Source organism: Chelonia mydas, chromosome 4 (assembly GCF_015237465.2).
Source record: "Chelonia mydas isolate rCheMyd1 chromosome 4, rCheMyd1.pri.v2, whole genome shotgun sequence".
Lineage (NCBI taxonomy): Eukaryota > Metazoa > Chordata > Testudines > Cheloniidae > Chelonia > Chelonia mydas.
The window spans coordinates 15,388,715-15,407,691 of NC_057852.1; the positions used below are offsets into that span (position 1 = coordinate 15,388,715).

The following is an 18,977-nucleotide window of genomic DNA, read 5'->3' on the forward strand; positions in this document are numbered from 1 at the left end:
CAGCTGTGAGGTTTAATTCATTGTGTTATTTATTAACTGTTTGATTGTCACATGGGGTGTTTTTGTCTTTCATCCTTTTTCTGTCACCTGTGGGTGAATGCTTTTCATGAAGCGATCATTCTATATCTGACTGCTCAGTCCTCCTGGACAAAAGAAATCTGCACAACACCTTCCAAAGATGAGCCTGGGAGCTTAAATTCATATCTTTGCTAGACACTAAAAATCATGGTTTCATAAAGACCCTGGATTTATGGCTTATTAGGACAGTCTGTCACCCACTAACCCCCGTTTTTTGTCCTGTGACTGCAGAGGTGTTCATGGGCCACTTCACCTTGAATGATCTCTTAGGGTATGTCTACACTATGATATTAGGTCGATTTTATAGAAGTCAATTTTTAGAAATCGATTTTATACAGTCGATTGTGTATGTCCCCACTAAGCGCATTAAGTTGGCGGAGTGTGTCTTCAATACCGTGGCTAGCATCAATTTACGGAGTGGTGCACTGTGGGTAGCTATCCCACAGTTCCCGCAGTCTCCGCTGCCCATTGGAATTCTAGGTTAAGCTCCCAATGCCTGATGGGGAAAAACATTGTCGCGGGTGGTTTTGGGTACATGTTGTCAGTCGCCCCTCCCTCCCTCCGTGAAAGCAATGGCAGACAATTGTTTCGCACCTTTTTTCCTGGGTTACCCATACAGACGCCAAAACCACGGCAAGCATGGAGCCCGCTCAGCTCACCACTGCTTTTGTGAGCATTGTAAGCACCTCGCACATTATCCTGGAGTATGTGCAGAACTGGACTAAGACGCCAGCATGAGGACGATTGTGATGAGGACATGGACACAGATGTTCCTGAAAGCATGGGCTGTGGCAATTGGGACATCATGGTGGCAGTGGGGCTGGTTGATACAGTGGAACGCTGATTCTGGGCCCAGCAAACAAGCACAGACTGGTGGGACCACATAGTGTTGCAGGTATGGGATGATTCACAGTGGCTGCAAAACTTTCGCATGCGTAAGGCCACTTTTCTTGAACTTTGTGAGTTGCTTTCCCCCACCCTGAAGCACAGGAATACCAAGATGAAAGCTTCCCTGACAGTTGAGAGACGAGTGTCGATAGCCCTGTGGAAGCTTGCAACGCCTGACTGTGCTACAGGTCAGTCGGGAATCAATTTAGAGTGGGCAAGTCTACTGTGGGGACTGCTGTGATCCAAGTAGCCAACGCAATCACTGACATTCTGTTATCAAGGGTAGTGACTCTGGGAAATGTGCAGGTCATACTGGATGGCTTTGCTACAATGGGGTTCCCTAACTGTGGTGAGGCGATAGACGGAACGCATATCCCTATCTTGGCACCGGACCACCTTGCCAACCAGTACATAAACTGCAAGGGGTACTTCTCAGTGGTGCTGCAAGCACTGGTGGATCACACAGGATGTTTCACCGACATCAACGTGGGATGGCCGGGAAAGGTGCATGACGCTCGCATCTTCAGGAACTCCAGGCTATTTGAGCAGTTGCAAGAAGGGCCTTACTTCCCAGACCAGAAGATTACCGTTGGGGATGTTGAAATGCCAGTAGTTATCTTTGGGGACCTAGTCTACCCCTTGCTCCCATGACTCATGAAGCCGTACACAGGCAGCCTGGACAGTAGTAAGGAACAGTTCAACTATAGGCTGAGCAAGTGCAGAATGGTGGTAGAATGTGCCTTTGGATATTTAAACGCTCACTGGTGCTGTTTGCTGACTAGGTTAGACCTCAGCACAACCAACATTCCCATTGTTATTGCTGCTTGCTGTGTGCTCCATAGTATCTGTGAGAGTAAGGGGGAGACGTTTATGGCAGGGTGGGAGGTTGAGGCAAATCGCCTGGCTGCCAGTTTTGAACAGCCAAACACCAGGGCGATTAGAAGAGCACAGGTAGGTGTGCTGTGCATCAGAGAGGCTTTGAAAACCAGTTTCATGACTCGCCAGGCTATGGTGCGATAGTTGTGTGTGTTTTTCCTTGCTGCAAATCCACCCCCTTTGTTGATTTTAATTCCCTGTAAGCCAACCACCCTCCCCCCTTCAATCACAGCTGGCAAAGGAAATAAAGTAACTATTGTTTTGAAACCATGCATTCTTTCTTTATTAATTAAAAAAAAAAAGTGAGATAACTGACAAGGTAGCTCGGGTGGGGTGGGGTGCGGTGCGGGAAGAGGGAAAGACATGGCCACATTGCTCATTGTAACCACACTACAAGTCAAAACTGTTTGAGTGACAGCCTTCTGTTGCTTGGGCCATCCTCTGGAGTGGAGTGGCTTGGTGCCCGGAGCATCCCCCACCTGTCTTCTTGGGTGTCTGGGTGAGGAGGATATGGAACTTGGGGAGGAGGGCAGGCGGTTATAGAATGGATGTAGCGGGGGTCTGTACTCTTGTTGGCTTTCCTGCAGCTCTAAGAGATGCTTCATCATGTCTGTTTGCTCCCCCATTAGCCTCAGCATCGCCTCCTGTTTCTGCTCTTCACGTTCACTTAATGCTTTCCTGGCCTCTGGCACTGAATGCCTTCATGCATTAAGCTGTGCCCTATCAGTGCGGGAGGACTGCATGAGCTTGGAAAACATGACATCACTAGTGCCTTTTTTTTTTGCCTTCTACTTTGTGATAACCTCAAGGATGGAAATGATAGGGGGAGCATAGAAAGATTTGCACCTGGCAGGGGAGATAAAAAGGGAGAGTAAAATTTAAGATGATACATTTCTGAAAACAAAAGGGAGACTCTTTCACAGTGAATCAAGCAATTCATAGCAGACAGCACATGTGCTTTAGGTACAAGGTTGCATTTTGCCTTTTATATTGAGCGCCTGCCGGTATGCTGACACATCACAAACAGCTGGGCAACAAAATTCAGTTTCCAGGCAGCCATGGTAAGCCTTTTGGTACACGGGGTTGGCTTCTTCTGCCTTCATAACATGTGGGAATGGTTTCAAACTGCAGCGCCATCCTTGCCCATAGCAAGCAATGCCAGTTGGGTTTCACATTTAAAAGGAGGGGTTGTAGTTTTTGGGTGGATGTGCAGAACACACCTCCCTCTACCCCTCCGCATGGCTGTTCTCCGTGATGATCCCTTTTAGCCAAGCACAAACAACCCAGCAAGAACGGGGTCCTTTTACTGTTCCCTTACAAAAATTCCCCTATTTCAACCAGGTGACCATGAATGATATCACTCTCCTGAGGCTAACACAGAAAGATATAGACCGAATGTTGCTTGAATGCAACCAAAACCCAGGACCATTCGCTGCCATGCTTTGTGCTGCAATAATTCCAGACTAGTTGTTATTGGCTTGGCGTGGTAAAGTGTCCTACCGTGGAGGACGAAATAAGGCAGCCCTCCCCAGAAACCTTCTGCAAAGGCTTTCAGAGTACCTCCAGGAGAGCTTCATGGAGATGTCCCTGGAGGATTCCTGCTCCATCCCCAGACACGTTAACAGACTTTTCCACTAGCTGTACTGGCCGCGAATGCATCCCAATTCTTCAGGGAAAATCAAACATTAAACACTATTGCTTTTAAACCCTGTACTCTAGTTAGAAATGTGCACTCACAAGAGCAGCCTTCTCTGGCTTCAGTGTCGGGGATCCTGCCTTGGGAGGGTATTGGCTCCAGGGTGATGAAAAGGTCCTGGCTGCCGGGGAGAACGGATTCACCACTTGCCTGCTGTGCATTCTCCTCCTCCTCCTCCTCCTCCTTCTCTTCCTCATCCACAAAATCCTCCTCCTTGTTGCGTGAGACTCCCCCCTTGCAGGTGTCCATGGACAGTGGTGGGGTAGTGGTGGGGTCCCCCCCTAGAATGCCATGCAGCTGATCATAGAAGTGGCATGTATGGGGCTCTGACCCAGAGCAACCATTTGCCTCCTTTGTCTTTTGTAGGCTTGTCTGAGCTCCTTAATTTTCACATGGCACTGCTGTGTTTCCCTCTTGTAGCCTCTCTCTACCATGCCCTGTGCGATTTTGGCATATATATTAGCATTTCTTCTTTTTTATCAGAGTTCGGCCTGCACAGATTCTTGTCCCCATAAAGCTTATACAGGGTAAACTCATAAATTGTTCACCCCCTATGTCACTGATAGAGAGATATGCACAGCTGTTTGCTCCCCCCAGGATTAATCACTTATCTGGGTTCAATAATAAACAAAAATGATTTTATGAAGAATAAAAAGTAGGATTTAAGTGGTTTCAAGTAATAACAGACAGAACAAAGTAAGTCACCAAGCAAAATAAAGCAAAAACATGCAAGGCTAAGCCTAATTCATTAAGAAACTGTTTACAGGTAAAATCTCACCGTCAAAGATGTTCCAATAAACTTGTTTCACAGACTAGACTCCTTCCTAGTCTGGGCCCGATCCTTTCTCCTGGTACAGTCCTTGTTAGTTCGAGCAAACATCTGAGGTAGAAAACAGGGGTGTTTGCATGACTGGCCGCCCCCTTTGTTCTTTTCCACCCCCTTTTATAGCTTTCGCACAAGGCGGGAATCTTGTGTCTCTCTGGGTCCCCACCCCTCCTTCTAAATGGAAAAGTACCAGATTTAAGATGGATTTCATTACCAGGTTACATGGTTACATGTCACTGTAAGACCTCATTCTTCATTACTCACGGGCTGGCCCACACGTACACAGGAACATCCACAACCAATTGTCCTAGTCAATTGGAGCCATCAAGATTCTAAACCACCATTAATGGCCCACACTTTGCATAATTACAGTAGGACCTCAGAGTTATACTTCATATTTCTAGCTTCAGATACAAGAATGATACATGCATACAAATAGGATGAACACACTCACTAGATTATAAGCTTTGTAATGATACCTTACAAGAGACCTTTTGCATAAAGCATATTCCAGTGACATCATATTCACGTTCATAAGCATGTTTTCATAAAGCATATGGAGTGCAACGTCACAAGAAGAATGGGAAGTTATATTACCAAGGAGCACCTGTTGGTGTTTCCGGAAAGTTCGGTGCTGATCCTTCCATTTCTGGGTCACGTACTGGACGCTAGGAATACATTACTTCTAACTCCCAAAACGGGTTGGTGCTGAATGTTCCTGCTGTAGTTAATGAGGATTTCTCATTTACACAAAGGCATATGTGTACACTGCTAAATGCTGGGCACAGGCTAGCCTACCCCAGCTACTTTGAATCCGGCTAGTGTGGGTAACAATGGCAGCAAAGAGAACGCAGGCTCCAGAGTGGGCTAGTGAGCAGCGTATGTCCCCAGGGCCCATGCTGGGTTGTACGATTAATGCTGGACCATGTGTTGGCTTCACTGCTACTGTTACCTGGGCTAGCTGGATTCAAGTTAGCTCTGGTAGGCTGTTGCTAAACTCACTCTCCACCAATCTGGCAGTGCAAGGAGGGGACTTCAAGTGGCATAAATTAGTTACACTCACTTTAAGACCCCTTTACGCTACCAGAGGGGCATAAAGTGTAACTGAGAATCAGGCCCTGAGTAGTGATGTCAGAATTTGCCCCAGAGCTAAGGACAAGTGCATGTCCTGAGAATCTTAACATTTCAACAGGATCCCGCCATCTCCCCAGAATGAGACAGCTCATTACACCAGGGTCTCTCTTCCCCATTGCCATAGAGTGAAGAAGAGCTGATGGTAGGTTACTGTTTCCATGTGTAGACTAATAGAGGATTAGAAACAAAAGTGCTACTTCTCTGTATGCACTCCACATGGTTGTGTCAGGGCCAAAACTGCAGCCGATGGGCCACATCCTGACCCTGCTGCTGCATGGGGAGGAACCTGGCCACAACCCCACAGCCTGGCCACTATGAGCACCCAGAGATGCTAAGCAGCTCCTGGGGGGAACGGGCTTCCTGGGCAGCAGCTGAGAAGCTACTCTGTAGCCAGGCAGCCCGATCCACTCCCACAGAAGAAGCGACCGGTGCTTGGAGGGTGTTGGGTGGAAGCGGTGCTCTCTTTGCTCCAGTATTGCCACTTGCGAGCGCTCATAACTTGAGCCTGAGTTTTGCAATATTTGGTGTTTTTCTTAAAGGCCCAGCTCCTGGAGTCATGTGATTATAGGAGACGTCCAGCTTTCGTGAATAAACCCAGGGTATGTTTCTGTCCTCCTGGTTGCCAAGAAAGGCTTAAAACTGTGGCCTGGCTGCCTCCTGAAAGCTCCAGCCCCACCAGGCCAATGAAAAGAACCCAAAATGGATCATTCTTAAATTCCGTGTATTTTAAGCCTGTCTCATGGAGCGGGGGAAGGCTCACTCATGGTTTTTGGCTGGCCATACTGCTTCTCTGCCAGTGTAAGGCTCTCCTCTGCAGAAGTACAGGACCGAGGATTTGGCCTAGTATCAGTGCAATAGTATAACTGTATATCCTGCTTTGTACTAGTGATAGCAAACCGACAAAGGGACCAAATCCCTACATTTTGTATGTGTCCAAAGCTACTGAAATCAGTGGGGAATTTTGAGTACACAAAGAATGCAGGGTCAAGCTCCTCATTTGGAAACAAGTTACCAGTCACACCCACCTCCTGAGGGCTTTTCTGATCTGCTGAGGTCTGCCAAAGGGTGCTGGAAATCTTGCAAGAATAGATTTCTCAGATGCTTCCATGTGCTCACTTGTAACAAAGATCCCCCCAAGAGCAGCTCTGTCTAGAAACAAGTAGAGCAAGTGTGTAAGCTCTTCAGGGTAGGGGCCATTTCTTTGCTGTATGTTTGCAAAGAGCTTGGCATAATGGGGCCCTGTTGTCACGATCCACAGGTCTGGTCCCTGGGAGAACCCCTTCAATGCATCAGCCCCCTTAGGGTCACACTCTCACTGGGCTTGGCTTCACTGCCCCTTGGCTTCACTGCCTCCTAGGACCGAACCTCGGAGCCTTCAGCACTCCTACTTTAGGTCATGAGCTCCCTGCATCAAGTCCACCTGGATCGTACCCCGGAGGGAGACTTACACACCTAAAGGGAGCAATGCACCCCCAGTTTCCTTTATCTGGAGTGACTCCCAGCCAGTGCTATAAAAGCAGAAGGGCGTATTAGATGTTTGGAACGCAGCATTGAAAGTCCCTGATTATCACAGAGGAGAGAGAGTTACAGCATAGGCCATCTGTGTCAGTTCAGAGCCCAGAGCTCTCCTCCGACCCTTTCTTAGTCCCAGTCCAGACGCTTTTCCTGCTTCCAGCAACCCACATTTAACAGCCACCTGGCCCCTCCTCACTCCTTTGTCCTTGTTCCTGGGCAAATATTGTCACCTGGCCCTCCTCCTAGCCCTTTGTCCTCCATCTGGTCAAACCAGGCTGGCTTTCTGCAGAGGGATGGATCATCCATAATTGTTATTTGTTAGGTACCAAAAGTCCGAGCAATTGTCTTCTGAGACTCTTCATAGCATGGGGCCAGGCCCAGACAGCCAGGCATCAGTCACACTTGGAGCTTTGCAAAAGGTACACAGCCTTTCCCCACTCCCGACCTAGTTAACCATGGCACATAGGGGAAACTGAGGCACACAGGGTATTCATACAAAACATGATGAAGAATGCATCACATCTGTCCTCTAGGCACTCCTGCAATATAAGCAATAATATTTATTTTTTCAAAAAAGGGGTTAAGTTTTAATCTTATCGAGACCAGTTCTTCTCCCACACAGGCGTAAATCAGGAGTAATAATAACTATATTGATTAAACTGGTGCAAGAGGAGAAGTGGAGCCATTGGCTTCAGTGGGATGTCACTGGTGTAAACAAGAGAAATTTGGCGCCCAGTATTCATGCAGGCTTCTTCCTCAGAGGAATCCGGTTAGCTTTATACAGAGGGAGATCTATTTTGTTTGGCATTGGTCCATGAGTTTGTATTGTTTTGTATGTGCCTCGAGCAACTGTAAGGGCCCACTGCCTCAACTGCTAAATAACGCCCCTTATTCATACCTGCAAGGTTCCCCAGGGGTTTATACAGAGGGGAGTAGGATATGGTCATGCTGGGTGAGAGGCAAAGTGGAGTGAGATTTGGTGAAAAAAAAAAGAAGGCAGCCAAGGCAGGATTTGAGGTAAAACGCAGACACAGATAAGCAGAGGGAGGAAGGAGGCCGTTTTGTCTAGCTCTGGACCAATGAAATTCCCCAATCTAGGTGAAAGTGCTGCTGCTTCCCTGGTATATCTCATCTGCAATGTGAGACTTAAAATTCTTGCCTGACACGTGGGGGGCTTGCGGGGGAGGGGGACTTGGAGGGGGAGGATTTACATGGATACAAAGAAGGCTGGCCTCTCACAGGAATGGAATCCAAGCCATCCGAAATATCTAAAGCCTCATACGTTGGCTGGCATGTGCTCTCAGACTGAAGCCTATTAAACGTAGAACAAGGGACAATTGCTCCCCATCTCAGTCTGCAGCTCTCCTCAGGGCTAGGCAGGAGTGAAGGAAAGACAGGGAAAGAGCATGCTTCTCATACAGATTTGTATGCAGTGTTTTCCTTACTTTAGCAGAGAGGTGACTGTAAACCGGACCCACATTTGACTGTGAAAATTAGAGTCAGTAAGAACACCCAGTGTTTCAAGATATTTTATTTTCTATGCTAAAAGAATAGACATAATGAATAATCATCTGTGTTGTTTTTGATGGGGTGGGCTAGAAGAACATTGGAAGGGTGTATAGACCTTTCTATCTCTCCATCATTCAGGGTAGGTAGGACTTGTCTGCGGGCGTAAGATCAATGGTTTTGCTGTTAGGAGAGTTACCTGGAATACAGCCTTAAAACAAGAAGAACTAGTGCTCACCCAAGCTAAGTTCCTCAGCTCTGCGATGCAACTCCTGATACTCTTCTAAGAAGGAAGGCTGTTCTTGTGGTTAAGACGCTAGCCTCAGAGACAGGAGATCAGCGGTCACTTCCTGGCTCTGACACAGACTTCCAGTGTGACCTTCGGCCAGTCACTTAATAGCTTACGGCCTCATTTGTAAAATGGGGATAACGTTTCCTTTCTCGTAGCTTTTGTCTTGTCTGTGTAGACCAGAAGTGGGCAAACTCCGGCCCGCGGGCCACATCCGGCCTGTGGGACAGTTCTGCCTGGCCCCTTTACTCCTGGCCCGGGAGGCTCGCCCCCAGCCCCTCCCCCGCTGTCGCACTGCGCCGCCAGCACTCTGGCCCGCCGCTCCTGCCGGGCAGCGCAGTGGCATGGCTGGCTCCGGCATGGTAAGGGAGTGGGGAGTCCTGGGGGGCAGTCAGGGGACAGGGAGCGGGAGGGGGGTTGGATAGGTGTGAGAGTCCCAGGGGGCCTGTCAGGGGTCGGGGCAGTCAGGGGACAGGGAGAAGGGGCGGTTGGATAGGGGGTGGGGTGCCAGGGGGCGGTTGGGGCGGTGGTCCCGGGAGGGGGCGGTCAGGGGACAAGGAGCAGGGGGGGTTGGATGGGTTGGGGGTTCTGAGTGGGGGCAGTAAGGGGGCAGGAAGTGGGAGGGAGCAGATAGGGGGTGGGGGCCAGGCTGTTTGGGGAGGCACAGCCTTCCCTATTCGGCCTTCCATATAGTTTTGCAACCCCGATATGGCCCTCGGGTCAAAAAGTTTGCCCGCCCCTGGTGTAGACTGTGAGATCTCAAAGGCCAAGGACTGCCTTTTACTGTGTGTAAGTTCCGGACCCGGCACAATGGCAGCCCCGGCTCAGTCGGTTAATACATTTGTGCTTCTCAGTCAGCTAATGCATTGACCTCTGGTTAACTCTCTGGTTACCTTTTCCAGACCTGAGAATGAGCTCTGAAGTTCAGAAACTTATCCCCTCCACCAGAAGTTGGCCTAATAAAAGATATTACTTCACCCACTTTGTCTTTCTCTCAATGCGCTCTATATTTGATCCCATGGTTGATTCTTCTCGATCACTGACCATAGGTTTCAGAGTGGCAGCCGTGTTAGTCTGTATCCACAAAAAGAACAGGGGGACTAGTGGCACCTTAGAGACTAACCAATTTATTTGAGCATAAGCTTTCGTGAGCTACAGCTCACTTCATCGGATGCAATATGTGTTGCTCTATTGCACAGTTGTTCCAAAACATTTAGGAAGAAGGGTTTTAATGACCAAACTCTGTCTAGATATAACGGAGAGCAGAATTTCACCCTACGAATCCAGTGTTGGTGGTGAGGTATTCTTTCATCTTTCCCAGGGAGAAGAATAGGCACATCAATGGCTTTTAGCAGCTGTTTTCCATCAGACATTTTCCTTGGTGCGTGTTAAAAAATGAGGCTTTGATGTAATACTCCCCATCTACATATTTCTTTGATATTTTGAATGTGACCTTAATGTGTGTGTGTGTGTGTGTGTGTGTGCGTGTGCGTGCACTTGTCTGTCGTTCTGTCTCAGGCAGTCCATGAACTTTGACACTCCGTTGGTTTCTTTTGACAGGGACACATGTGCAGCAAAGGAACACACTGACCTGCCAGCTTCCCACTCCCTCAGTCCAGAGTGTATCCCCACTGACTTACAGCACAGCAAAACAGCATGGTCAGGAGGAGTTAAAGCACGGCTGAAGGCCAGGTGAGAGAGAAGATGGTTTTATTCATGATTCTCTTCCTGCCCTCTACATATTCCAGTTATTTATGTATACTTTGAATTTCATTCTGGGACAGATCCTCAGCTGGGTCCATTGTCAAACACAACTTCCATCTTCGGGGAGAAGAGTCAATTTAGACCTGTGTAAGTGTCAAGTTTTTGAAGCGTCAGGAAGTGGGATTGTGTCAGAGTAATTACCCCATCTCACACTTAGCCCTTCCCACACCTCCAGCATAACGCCAGGGAAATAAACTCAATCTTGTGCCCTGAGCAAGGGACAACTTTGCTGTCTGTTGGTAATGTTTGTGTGGGACTCTGCACAGAGGAGCTAGTCACTCTTGTTGCTGATATGCCCGGGGGGAGACTGGTTGACTCAGGTGTGCTTTCCTTTCCTCTCCTTTATAGAACTTTGTCAGTCCTGGAGAAGACAATTAGAGAAGTAGAGACAAATTCAGCTTTCCACTGCACTGGAGTAAACCTGGAGTAACTCCATTGCTTTGGACCAAGGGATAGATTTGTAAAGGTATCGAGGCATCTGAAGATTAGAGCTGTGTAAATAACGTATTTTTTCATTCTCTGGGAATTCTGAAAAATCAAGGAAAATTTTCAGTGAATTAAAAAGTGAAAAAAGAGTTCATTTCAGATTGAAAGAAATATTTCATTTTGACAAAATCAAAATGTTTCCCTTTTTATTTTGACCAGTTTTTAATTGTTTTTTTAGTAAAACTAATGGAATTTTTGAAAGATTAGTACTTCCTGCTTGTAGATCTTTAATTCCCAACAGTAATTACTTGAGAGAAGCGTCACAGTTTAGTGCTTCATTGTGATATTTTACCATCAGAGGCATGGTCATGGGGTTTTTTTTATTACACAGAGGGTAGCATTTCAGGCTGTGTCTGCTGCCTGTCTATATTGTGTATCAATGGTTGACACTTTGGGTCCAAACAGGAAGTAGCCTTAATGTAGAAGAATTTGAGAGTGGGAGGGAATATGCTGCATGGCCTTAACCTTTGGCTCTGCCAGCAGGGGCAGCCCCACAACTTGTTTGCTTTCTATAAACACACCCGAAATGATGAAGTGCTTTGGAGCACTGATTGTCTAAAACGTTCTGTGAAATTCAGGGTGGAAGATAAGTGTTTCCAGTCTTTGGGAAATTCCAGGATTCTAGGGCCAGATTCTTAGCTGATGGAAATTGGGGTCTGTTGAAATCAGGGGAGCTGCACCTGTTTTCACCAGCTGAAGATCTGTCCTGGAGCTGGCATCGTTAACTGTGTAATGTTTGTGTAATCTTTGAGTACCACCTGCCTGATTCTTTGTTGCCCAGCATTTTGTGGAGTGCAAAGCAGGTATACAATGCTATTAGATTGTAATGATCCTGTTTTACACAGGCATGAATGACTATACAAGGTACAAAGCAGTGAAGAATCAGATCTAGAGAGTCCAGATCAAGGTTTTGTATGAAAGACATGCTGGCTCCTTAGTCATCTGAGCTATATTACATATTTGAGTTATGTTACATATATGGTCTGTATTTTCAGGTTTGCTAGGCCCTGCAAGCCGCCAGAGAAGGCTAGTGAAGAATTACCGCTGTTCCGGGCAACTCTCTGTTGATGTAAATCTGGTGGAGGCAGCTCTGCCCTCTCCCATCCCGAGGGGAAGGGGAAGGAGGGGGCAGTGCATGGGCAGGTAGGGATGGGATCATGGCAGACCTGAGCTCATCTTTGCGTGCCCCTTCATGGATGTAAGGGACCTTAGGCCAGTGAAATAAGTTAGGTTGACCCTGGCAGCTTGAACTTGCACCAGGGCTGAATCAGATAGCTCCAACCAGCTCCCTGCAGCCGCCCTGCTCTCCACTCTGTCCAGGCTGTGTGAGATTGAGGCCATAGGGCCTGGAGACTGCTCTCACAAGCTCAGGGGCAAATCAGGAGAACTCAGGTGAAACCAGAGGGTCAGATCCCCTGCTCGTGTCGATCTGCTTGTCTGTGAGTTACGCCGGCTAAGGGTCTGGTTCAGAATATATGTAGTATGTAATACATACGTACAGATGTACATACACGGGTGTGGGGACAGCAAGGCCTTTTATGTGTGTAACTCCATTGAATTCAACAGAGCTGCTTTTGATTTGCATCTGGGTAAATCTGAGGCGAATCAGGCACAGCAGTATGAACGTATAGCACAAAAAGAGTGGAATTCAGATATCCCATCTGAAACTGTTAGCCAAAATAGGATCATGTTCCTGGTGTCTGCTAATTACAGTGCAAATCCCCTTTGCTATCTGCCGTCATCCACTGTCCCCATTACATTTGGATAATCAGGCTTATAGTGTGACATATTTCCTGCCAGTCACCGGCTCTGTACGGCTCATTATTGGAAATGAGCAAGAGTTGGAAAGCACATTCCATCCATTGTTTAGAAGTCTCTCCTGATGCGGTTGCTGTGTGTTTTCTAGCAGAGTGCATAAGCATCTTAGTCTTCGTTGTTCTCTTGTCTTTTTTTAACTAATTCTGTATTGACTGAAGAAGAACCAGAAAAATTGTTTGCATTAAACCTGTTGGGCCAGATTCTCAGTTGGCATAAATCAGCGTCGCTCTGTGACCTCAACAGAGCTGTACCGATTTATGCCACCTGGGACTGGGGGTCTGGCCCAGGGTCTTTTGTTTTGGCTTCACTTCAGGAGACTAGAGTGGTAATGCTTGGGGAGACAGAAATAGCTGGAGTTCTTCACCAAGACATAAGCTGAAAAGTATAAAAGCCATACAATACAATCAGGCACCCTTTCCATATCTCTTCTTTCTTCCTCTTTTCCAGTAAAGGAAAGTCCCGTGAAATTGTAGCAAGAACATGAGAACAGGGGAGAGGCTGTATTTCAGACCCCTCCAGCCTTTCATTCCAGCCTTCCTGTTCTCTAGGTAACACCAGGCAAGAACAATTAATCGGTCCTGACTTCTGCTTGCCTAAGCCACAGTCATGTGTGAACGGCGTAAATGTTCTGGCAATGGAACCCCACCAGTATGGCTTCCCTTCAAATTTAGGGTCTGATATACCCCTTTCATTTACTTTATATAGGGGATTAAATAAATATAACTGCTTGTTAAAAATCTGCCTTCAGAAAAGATTCCAGTAGGACAAAGTTGTTGAATCTAGTAATCAATGAGCATGTAGTTATTCTACATCAGCTCTCATATTAACAGCTAAATCCCGCTCACTTCATTCAAGTGAGTTGTCCAGTTAATGTCAGCTGAAGTCAGTGGGACTCTTCGCTTGAGTAAGATGAGCCTTAAATCTAAGAGATATTGTCTGTTAGTTGTACTTTTTACTGAATGACAGTTAAGCATTAGGTAATTAATTAGAGCATAATCCAGTTACTAGCTCTGGGCGACCTTCGGCAAGTCACTTCACCACTGTATGCCTCAGTTTCCCCCTCTGTAAAAGCTCAGTGGATTTCAGAGCCTGAGCTCCAGCACAAGCAGGAATGCCTACGCTGCTATTTTTAGCCCCGTAGCATGAGCCTGGGTCAGCTGACCCAGGTTCTGAGACTCACTGCTGCGGGGTGTTCTTTGCTGTGTAGACATACCTTTAGTTCACAGCAAGGTGAGGTGTAAATCTACCCTATGATAGCCTGCTGTTCACTCATTGTCCCTGTGCACCCTGCTGCTGCGCTCTTAACCGTTTCCTAATGCAGTCAGAGTGACACCACTTTGACACAGGACTCGCTCAAAGCTCACTAGGGAACTTCTGATACAGAGCAGCAGGGTCCACATGGGCACTTAGTGCCCAGCAGGCTAGTGTGAGGTCGATTTACACCCCAGCTTGCCACAAACGAAGTGCTCATCTAGACAAGCCCTAAGTAAACGTAAAGTGATTTCAGAGGTGTGTTAAAGCTCCCACAACTAATGCAACATGACACAGCTATAAAGATTCAATGTGGCACACTCAGGTATCCTCAATGTAGCTTGTCAAAGACAGGAAACAAATAGCATTTGATTGTATCAGCTAAAGGCCAAAAGTGAAACCTGTCTTAAGCACTGGGAATGGGGCAAGCAATACAAGTGGGACCCAACTGGTTCATGCTAGAACTCTGGTGAGCTCAGCAGATAAATTTTACCCTTGATCTTTGACTAAACATCAAACAAGCTAAAAAGCTTGGGGACACTTTAAAATGATTTCCTCAGGCAGAGTTGTCTATTGGAAACGGCCCATAATGTACTTCTCAATATATTTTGAATTATTTAAAAAAAAAACCCAGAGGATTAAAAGCCAATTTGCAGTATATTCACAGGTCTTACCTAAACTGGTGCACACTGCTGTTAGTGGGAATGTTGCCTGAGCATATGCAGAAGAATAATCACGTGAGCGTGTAGTTCTATTCCATTTTTGCAAACCCTGTGGGGAGATATGATTGGCCCAATGTTGATCTGGTGACATTTTGCGTAACGCTTCACTGACTTGAGTAATCTTTCTGGTGAGTTTTCCTTGTTCTTCAGTAATGTCTGTTAAGGAACACAGCTTCCTCCCAGCCTGGCACCAAAACTTCTTACAAGAGTTGGGTGAGTCTAAACAACCAGAATCAGTAAAGAGGAGTAAAGCTGAGGCTATTAAGGTTGTTTTTCTTCTAATTGGCCTAGTCCGAGAACCATGACTGCACCTTAATTATGAATGATGTTTATTTGAGTGGATTGTGGCTTCACTCTGTAGAAATCCTAACAGGCTTTCTGAGTGTTTTAGTTTGCATTCGCCTGCTGCTTAATAGCAAAGCACAAGGACTGCAATGAGGAGGATGGCCCCATATAAATATGAAGCAGGAAGTGCAATGCAATTGATTTATTCTCAGGCTCTGGAGACTGATTGCCATTTTGGTGGATGCACATAGAACATATCCTTATAATGGTGCCCCGTATATTGCTACAGTGAAATGTGACAAGCTCTGGGCCAGATCCTCAGCGGGTGTAAATCAGTCTAGCTCCATTGATGACAATGTTTTCATTATACAAATCCTTCTTCTCAGGTCTTTTTAACTTAGAGATTTTCCCTTGTGTATCTTAACTGCAGGCATGGGCCCTGATCCAGCAGGACGATCCATGCTAGTTGACCGTTATAGGCACCCATATGGACACAGGAGTCCATCCACATGGATTAGCTTTTACTGGGAAAATCTAGACTCACCAAAGGTTCTTTGATTCATATGTCAGCCACGAGTTTGATGAACATCTGCACACTTGTAGCCTCAACTGCATACTGTGATTGACAAATGAAGATCACCTGACTGGTGTGTTGACAATGGTGACTTAGTTGGTATTCAGTCAAACTCAGTGATAGGCCCTTTGCTGTACACTGACTCATGTTCTAAAAGACTAAATTACATCCCATTATTCCCTGCATGGATCAAATTAAGTTAGTCAGCTGTAGACTTGGGTTTCTATGATATACCAGCTGATGAAGGGGCGTTCATTACAGAATCCTCCTCTTTAGCTTCAGCATCTTACTGAAACTTGGACATCAGTCTAAAGTTCTTCTTGTCCCCTATTACTATTTGTCTGCCACTCTCTAGTAACATTTTCCCTTGAATGTTTTGGCTCTTGGTCTGAAGCCCTCAACCAGCAATGGAAGCTCCATAATCCACAGAAGCAAAAGGGTTAATGTTAAATGAATCCTTCAAAGCTCAAAACTTCTTTAAAAAATAGTAGATCCATTTGGTAATTTTATAGCTAATTCTATAGCTGCCTTGAGGGCTCTAACATGTTTCCATCTAGCACTGGGTAGGGGGGAAGCTGTTGACTGAATGCTTTCCATGTGGTTTTGAAGCGTATATTTGTAAGCCCCTCCTACCTTCAGATCCACAAAGTGAGTGCTACATTTAAGAGAAGGTAGACCACCCTGTTAGACGTTTGGCAGCCCTCTTGGCCTGCCCAGTCTGGCTGAAATGCTTATTGCAACCACTTCTTGTCTTCAGAAGGACCTGATGGGGCTCTGTGTGTATTATTTAAGTACGAGTTGGAGAGAACATTTAATCTGAGGTTTCCACCCATGGCAGTGTACTGAATTAACGCACTAGCCTTTCATCTCTGCAGAGCTACCTTAGCTCATGAGTGAAGATGGGATTCGTGGTCTCATGCTAGACATTCACCCATGTCTCAAAACTCTGTGTAAATTTCGCTGAGTTGCCTTTCTCTGCTCAAGGGACACTTTGGACTGGAATAGCCAGAGCTATTGCAGGCCACTGCGATTCAGCAGCGTGACATTGTTGAGAAATTTGCCCAGTGCTTTCTTATCGTGTGCCTGACTCTAGCTATTGCTGACAATCCTCCCATTTAATAAACACTCAAAGCCCTGAATCAGCCAAGTACTTAAGCACGTTCTACCAACTTAAATGGGTCTCAAGCACAGTAATGAAGTTAATTTTGCACTTCGGTGCATGGCTGAATCAGAAGCTACATTCACCTAAAAACATTTTTTTAATTCAAACCTAGATCCCCAGCAAGACAGTGCAGAGCACTTTGACAGGACCATGGACTGTAATGGGGTTTCCTGGGTGTAACTAACCGCAAAAAATAGCCCATATAAAAGATGGAGAAACCTATTAATTACTAGAGAGAGAGCCTGACATGTAAAGAGCTCCCTTTATTTAGGCTTGTAATGAAAACAGAGGTTTTACCCTGTAAGGCAGACGATTGTGATTTCAGGTGAGAGAATACTCATTTAGTATGGATTTGCTAAGCCATGTAAATGTGGCACATTGGAAAGCAGTTGTTATGTATGCCCACTTTTGCAGTAACCACTTCTTAAACAACTTGCCCCTTTTCAGTGAAATTAATTTTTATAGCCAAGTTCTAAACCCTGACAATAGACTCGGGGTAATTTTATAGTGCTGGCCCTGGCATCCATTCTCTCCTCACTTTATTGATGTATTGTCAGGAACCCCCTTGATGAACTGCTGAGATGTGAGAATCAGGGGGTTTCACTGGTGTGCTATAAGGACTGCTTTGTGCAGTCGAGATCCCATTTTCCCTGTTCTTTTAATCTGATATGCACCCCAGAGCTGTTATATATGTATGGCAACCTTTATGCAACATGACTGCATGACACTTGATAGGAATGGCACCAAAATGTACAGATCCCCCAATCTGCTCATTTCCCCTCCAAAGGTCTTTGCAGTGTTTTGCAATGAAGCCTGTAGTGAAGCACTCCAAAGGAATTCTCATGGGGTTTTGCAAACAGTATCATTTTTGTGTGTGGAGGAGGCTGCAGTTATTATTGGTGATATCATTCGAAAAGGAACTTTGGATTTTATCTTAGGTTCTACCATGAAGCATTTTTCCCCCAGTGGAAGTGGTCAGCAGTTTTCTTCCCCTCCTTGCTTTTTCTTGCATCGCATTGTGACACTCAGCAGTTAACTTCTTCTAGCATGGTGCGCTGTGGGATGCCTGCTACCCCTGGAACTCCAGTGTGGCTTTAATTTGTCATGTTAGTGGAATGGTTGGTTGATGAAACTTCCCTAAAACTCAGTGCCCTGGAGTCAGATCAGACTGTACAACCGCAACAGAAAATGGAGCTTGTGGGGAACTTTTATGTCGAAAAAGAGGCTGAAAGAAGAACAGAGAGCACGGAGAAAGGGTTTTGTGCAAAGCACCTTCTCCATATGATGTTGATTTGGCCAGAGGGTTGCTATCAAAAATGCTGATGTTTGCTATAAGGTAACGTCTCTGTTTTGGAACTCATCTTGCTTTGTGTTTTAGTATTCTCTGGAGATGAGCTTAGAGAATTAGGGGCCAGATTCCCATTGTTCAGTACCTTGTGTAATTTTTGCACATGCCTTGCCCTGGTATAAGTTACTGCACAAGGTGAAAGGCAGTGGAGAATCCAGCCCTGCTTAACTAACATTCTGATGAACGGCAGGTGCAAAGAAGCATCTCCACATCTCTGCTGCCTTTTTACGTTCTGCGATTTATTTGTTGGGAGGACTCCCAAGATCCTACAGAGCTATTTTCTCCCACTGAGGGTCTGAGGGTCAGATTCTCAGCAGCTGTAAATCAGCATTGACTTCAGTGGAGCTACGCTAATTTACACCAGTTGAGGATCTGGCCCATACATACACGTTCAAAAACTTTGCATTCGGGGCAAGTATTTTTCCTCCTCTCCTCCATGTATTTTCCTATGGTTTTCATTATCTTCATATATCAGTCTATCTATATCTATATATCACAGCAAACTGCTTACCACAATCCATAGCTTGAAGAGCTTCGTATAGCTTCCCCACAACACTAGGAATTTCCCTAATAAATCACTGGATATGTCAGGCAATGAATAAATTCCATGCTTGTTGTAAGTGAAGTCCTTAGGTATGATTTAAAGTATCCATATCTTTGCACTATAAAATGAATAGGCATGTATAACAGTGGAGACGCTCACTGTTCCTGACTAACCCAGATAGCTCCACAGTGCAAGATAAACACTAAATCAGAGTA

General features: G+C 46.0%; 1 protein-coding gene across 3 annotated transcripts in view; it reads left to right on the forward strand.

Moving 5' to 3' along the window:
- SHROOM3 (shroom family member 3) overlaps positions 1-18,977 on the forward strand; it is a 102,123-nt gene that overhangs the window by 43,984 nt on the left and 39,162 nt on the right. For all 3 annotated transcript variants that reach the window (XM_037896724.2, XM_027828808.3, XM_037896723.2), the window contains exon 2: positions 10,369-10,500. In XM_037896724.2, the coding sequence (XP_037752652.2) occupies positions 10,369-10,500 (132 nt within the window). The remainder of the gene's footprint in view (positions 1-10,368; positions 10,501-18,977) is intronic.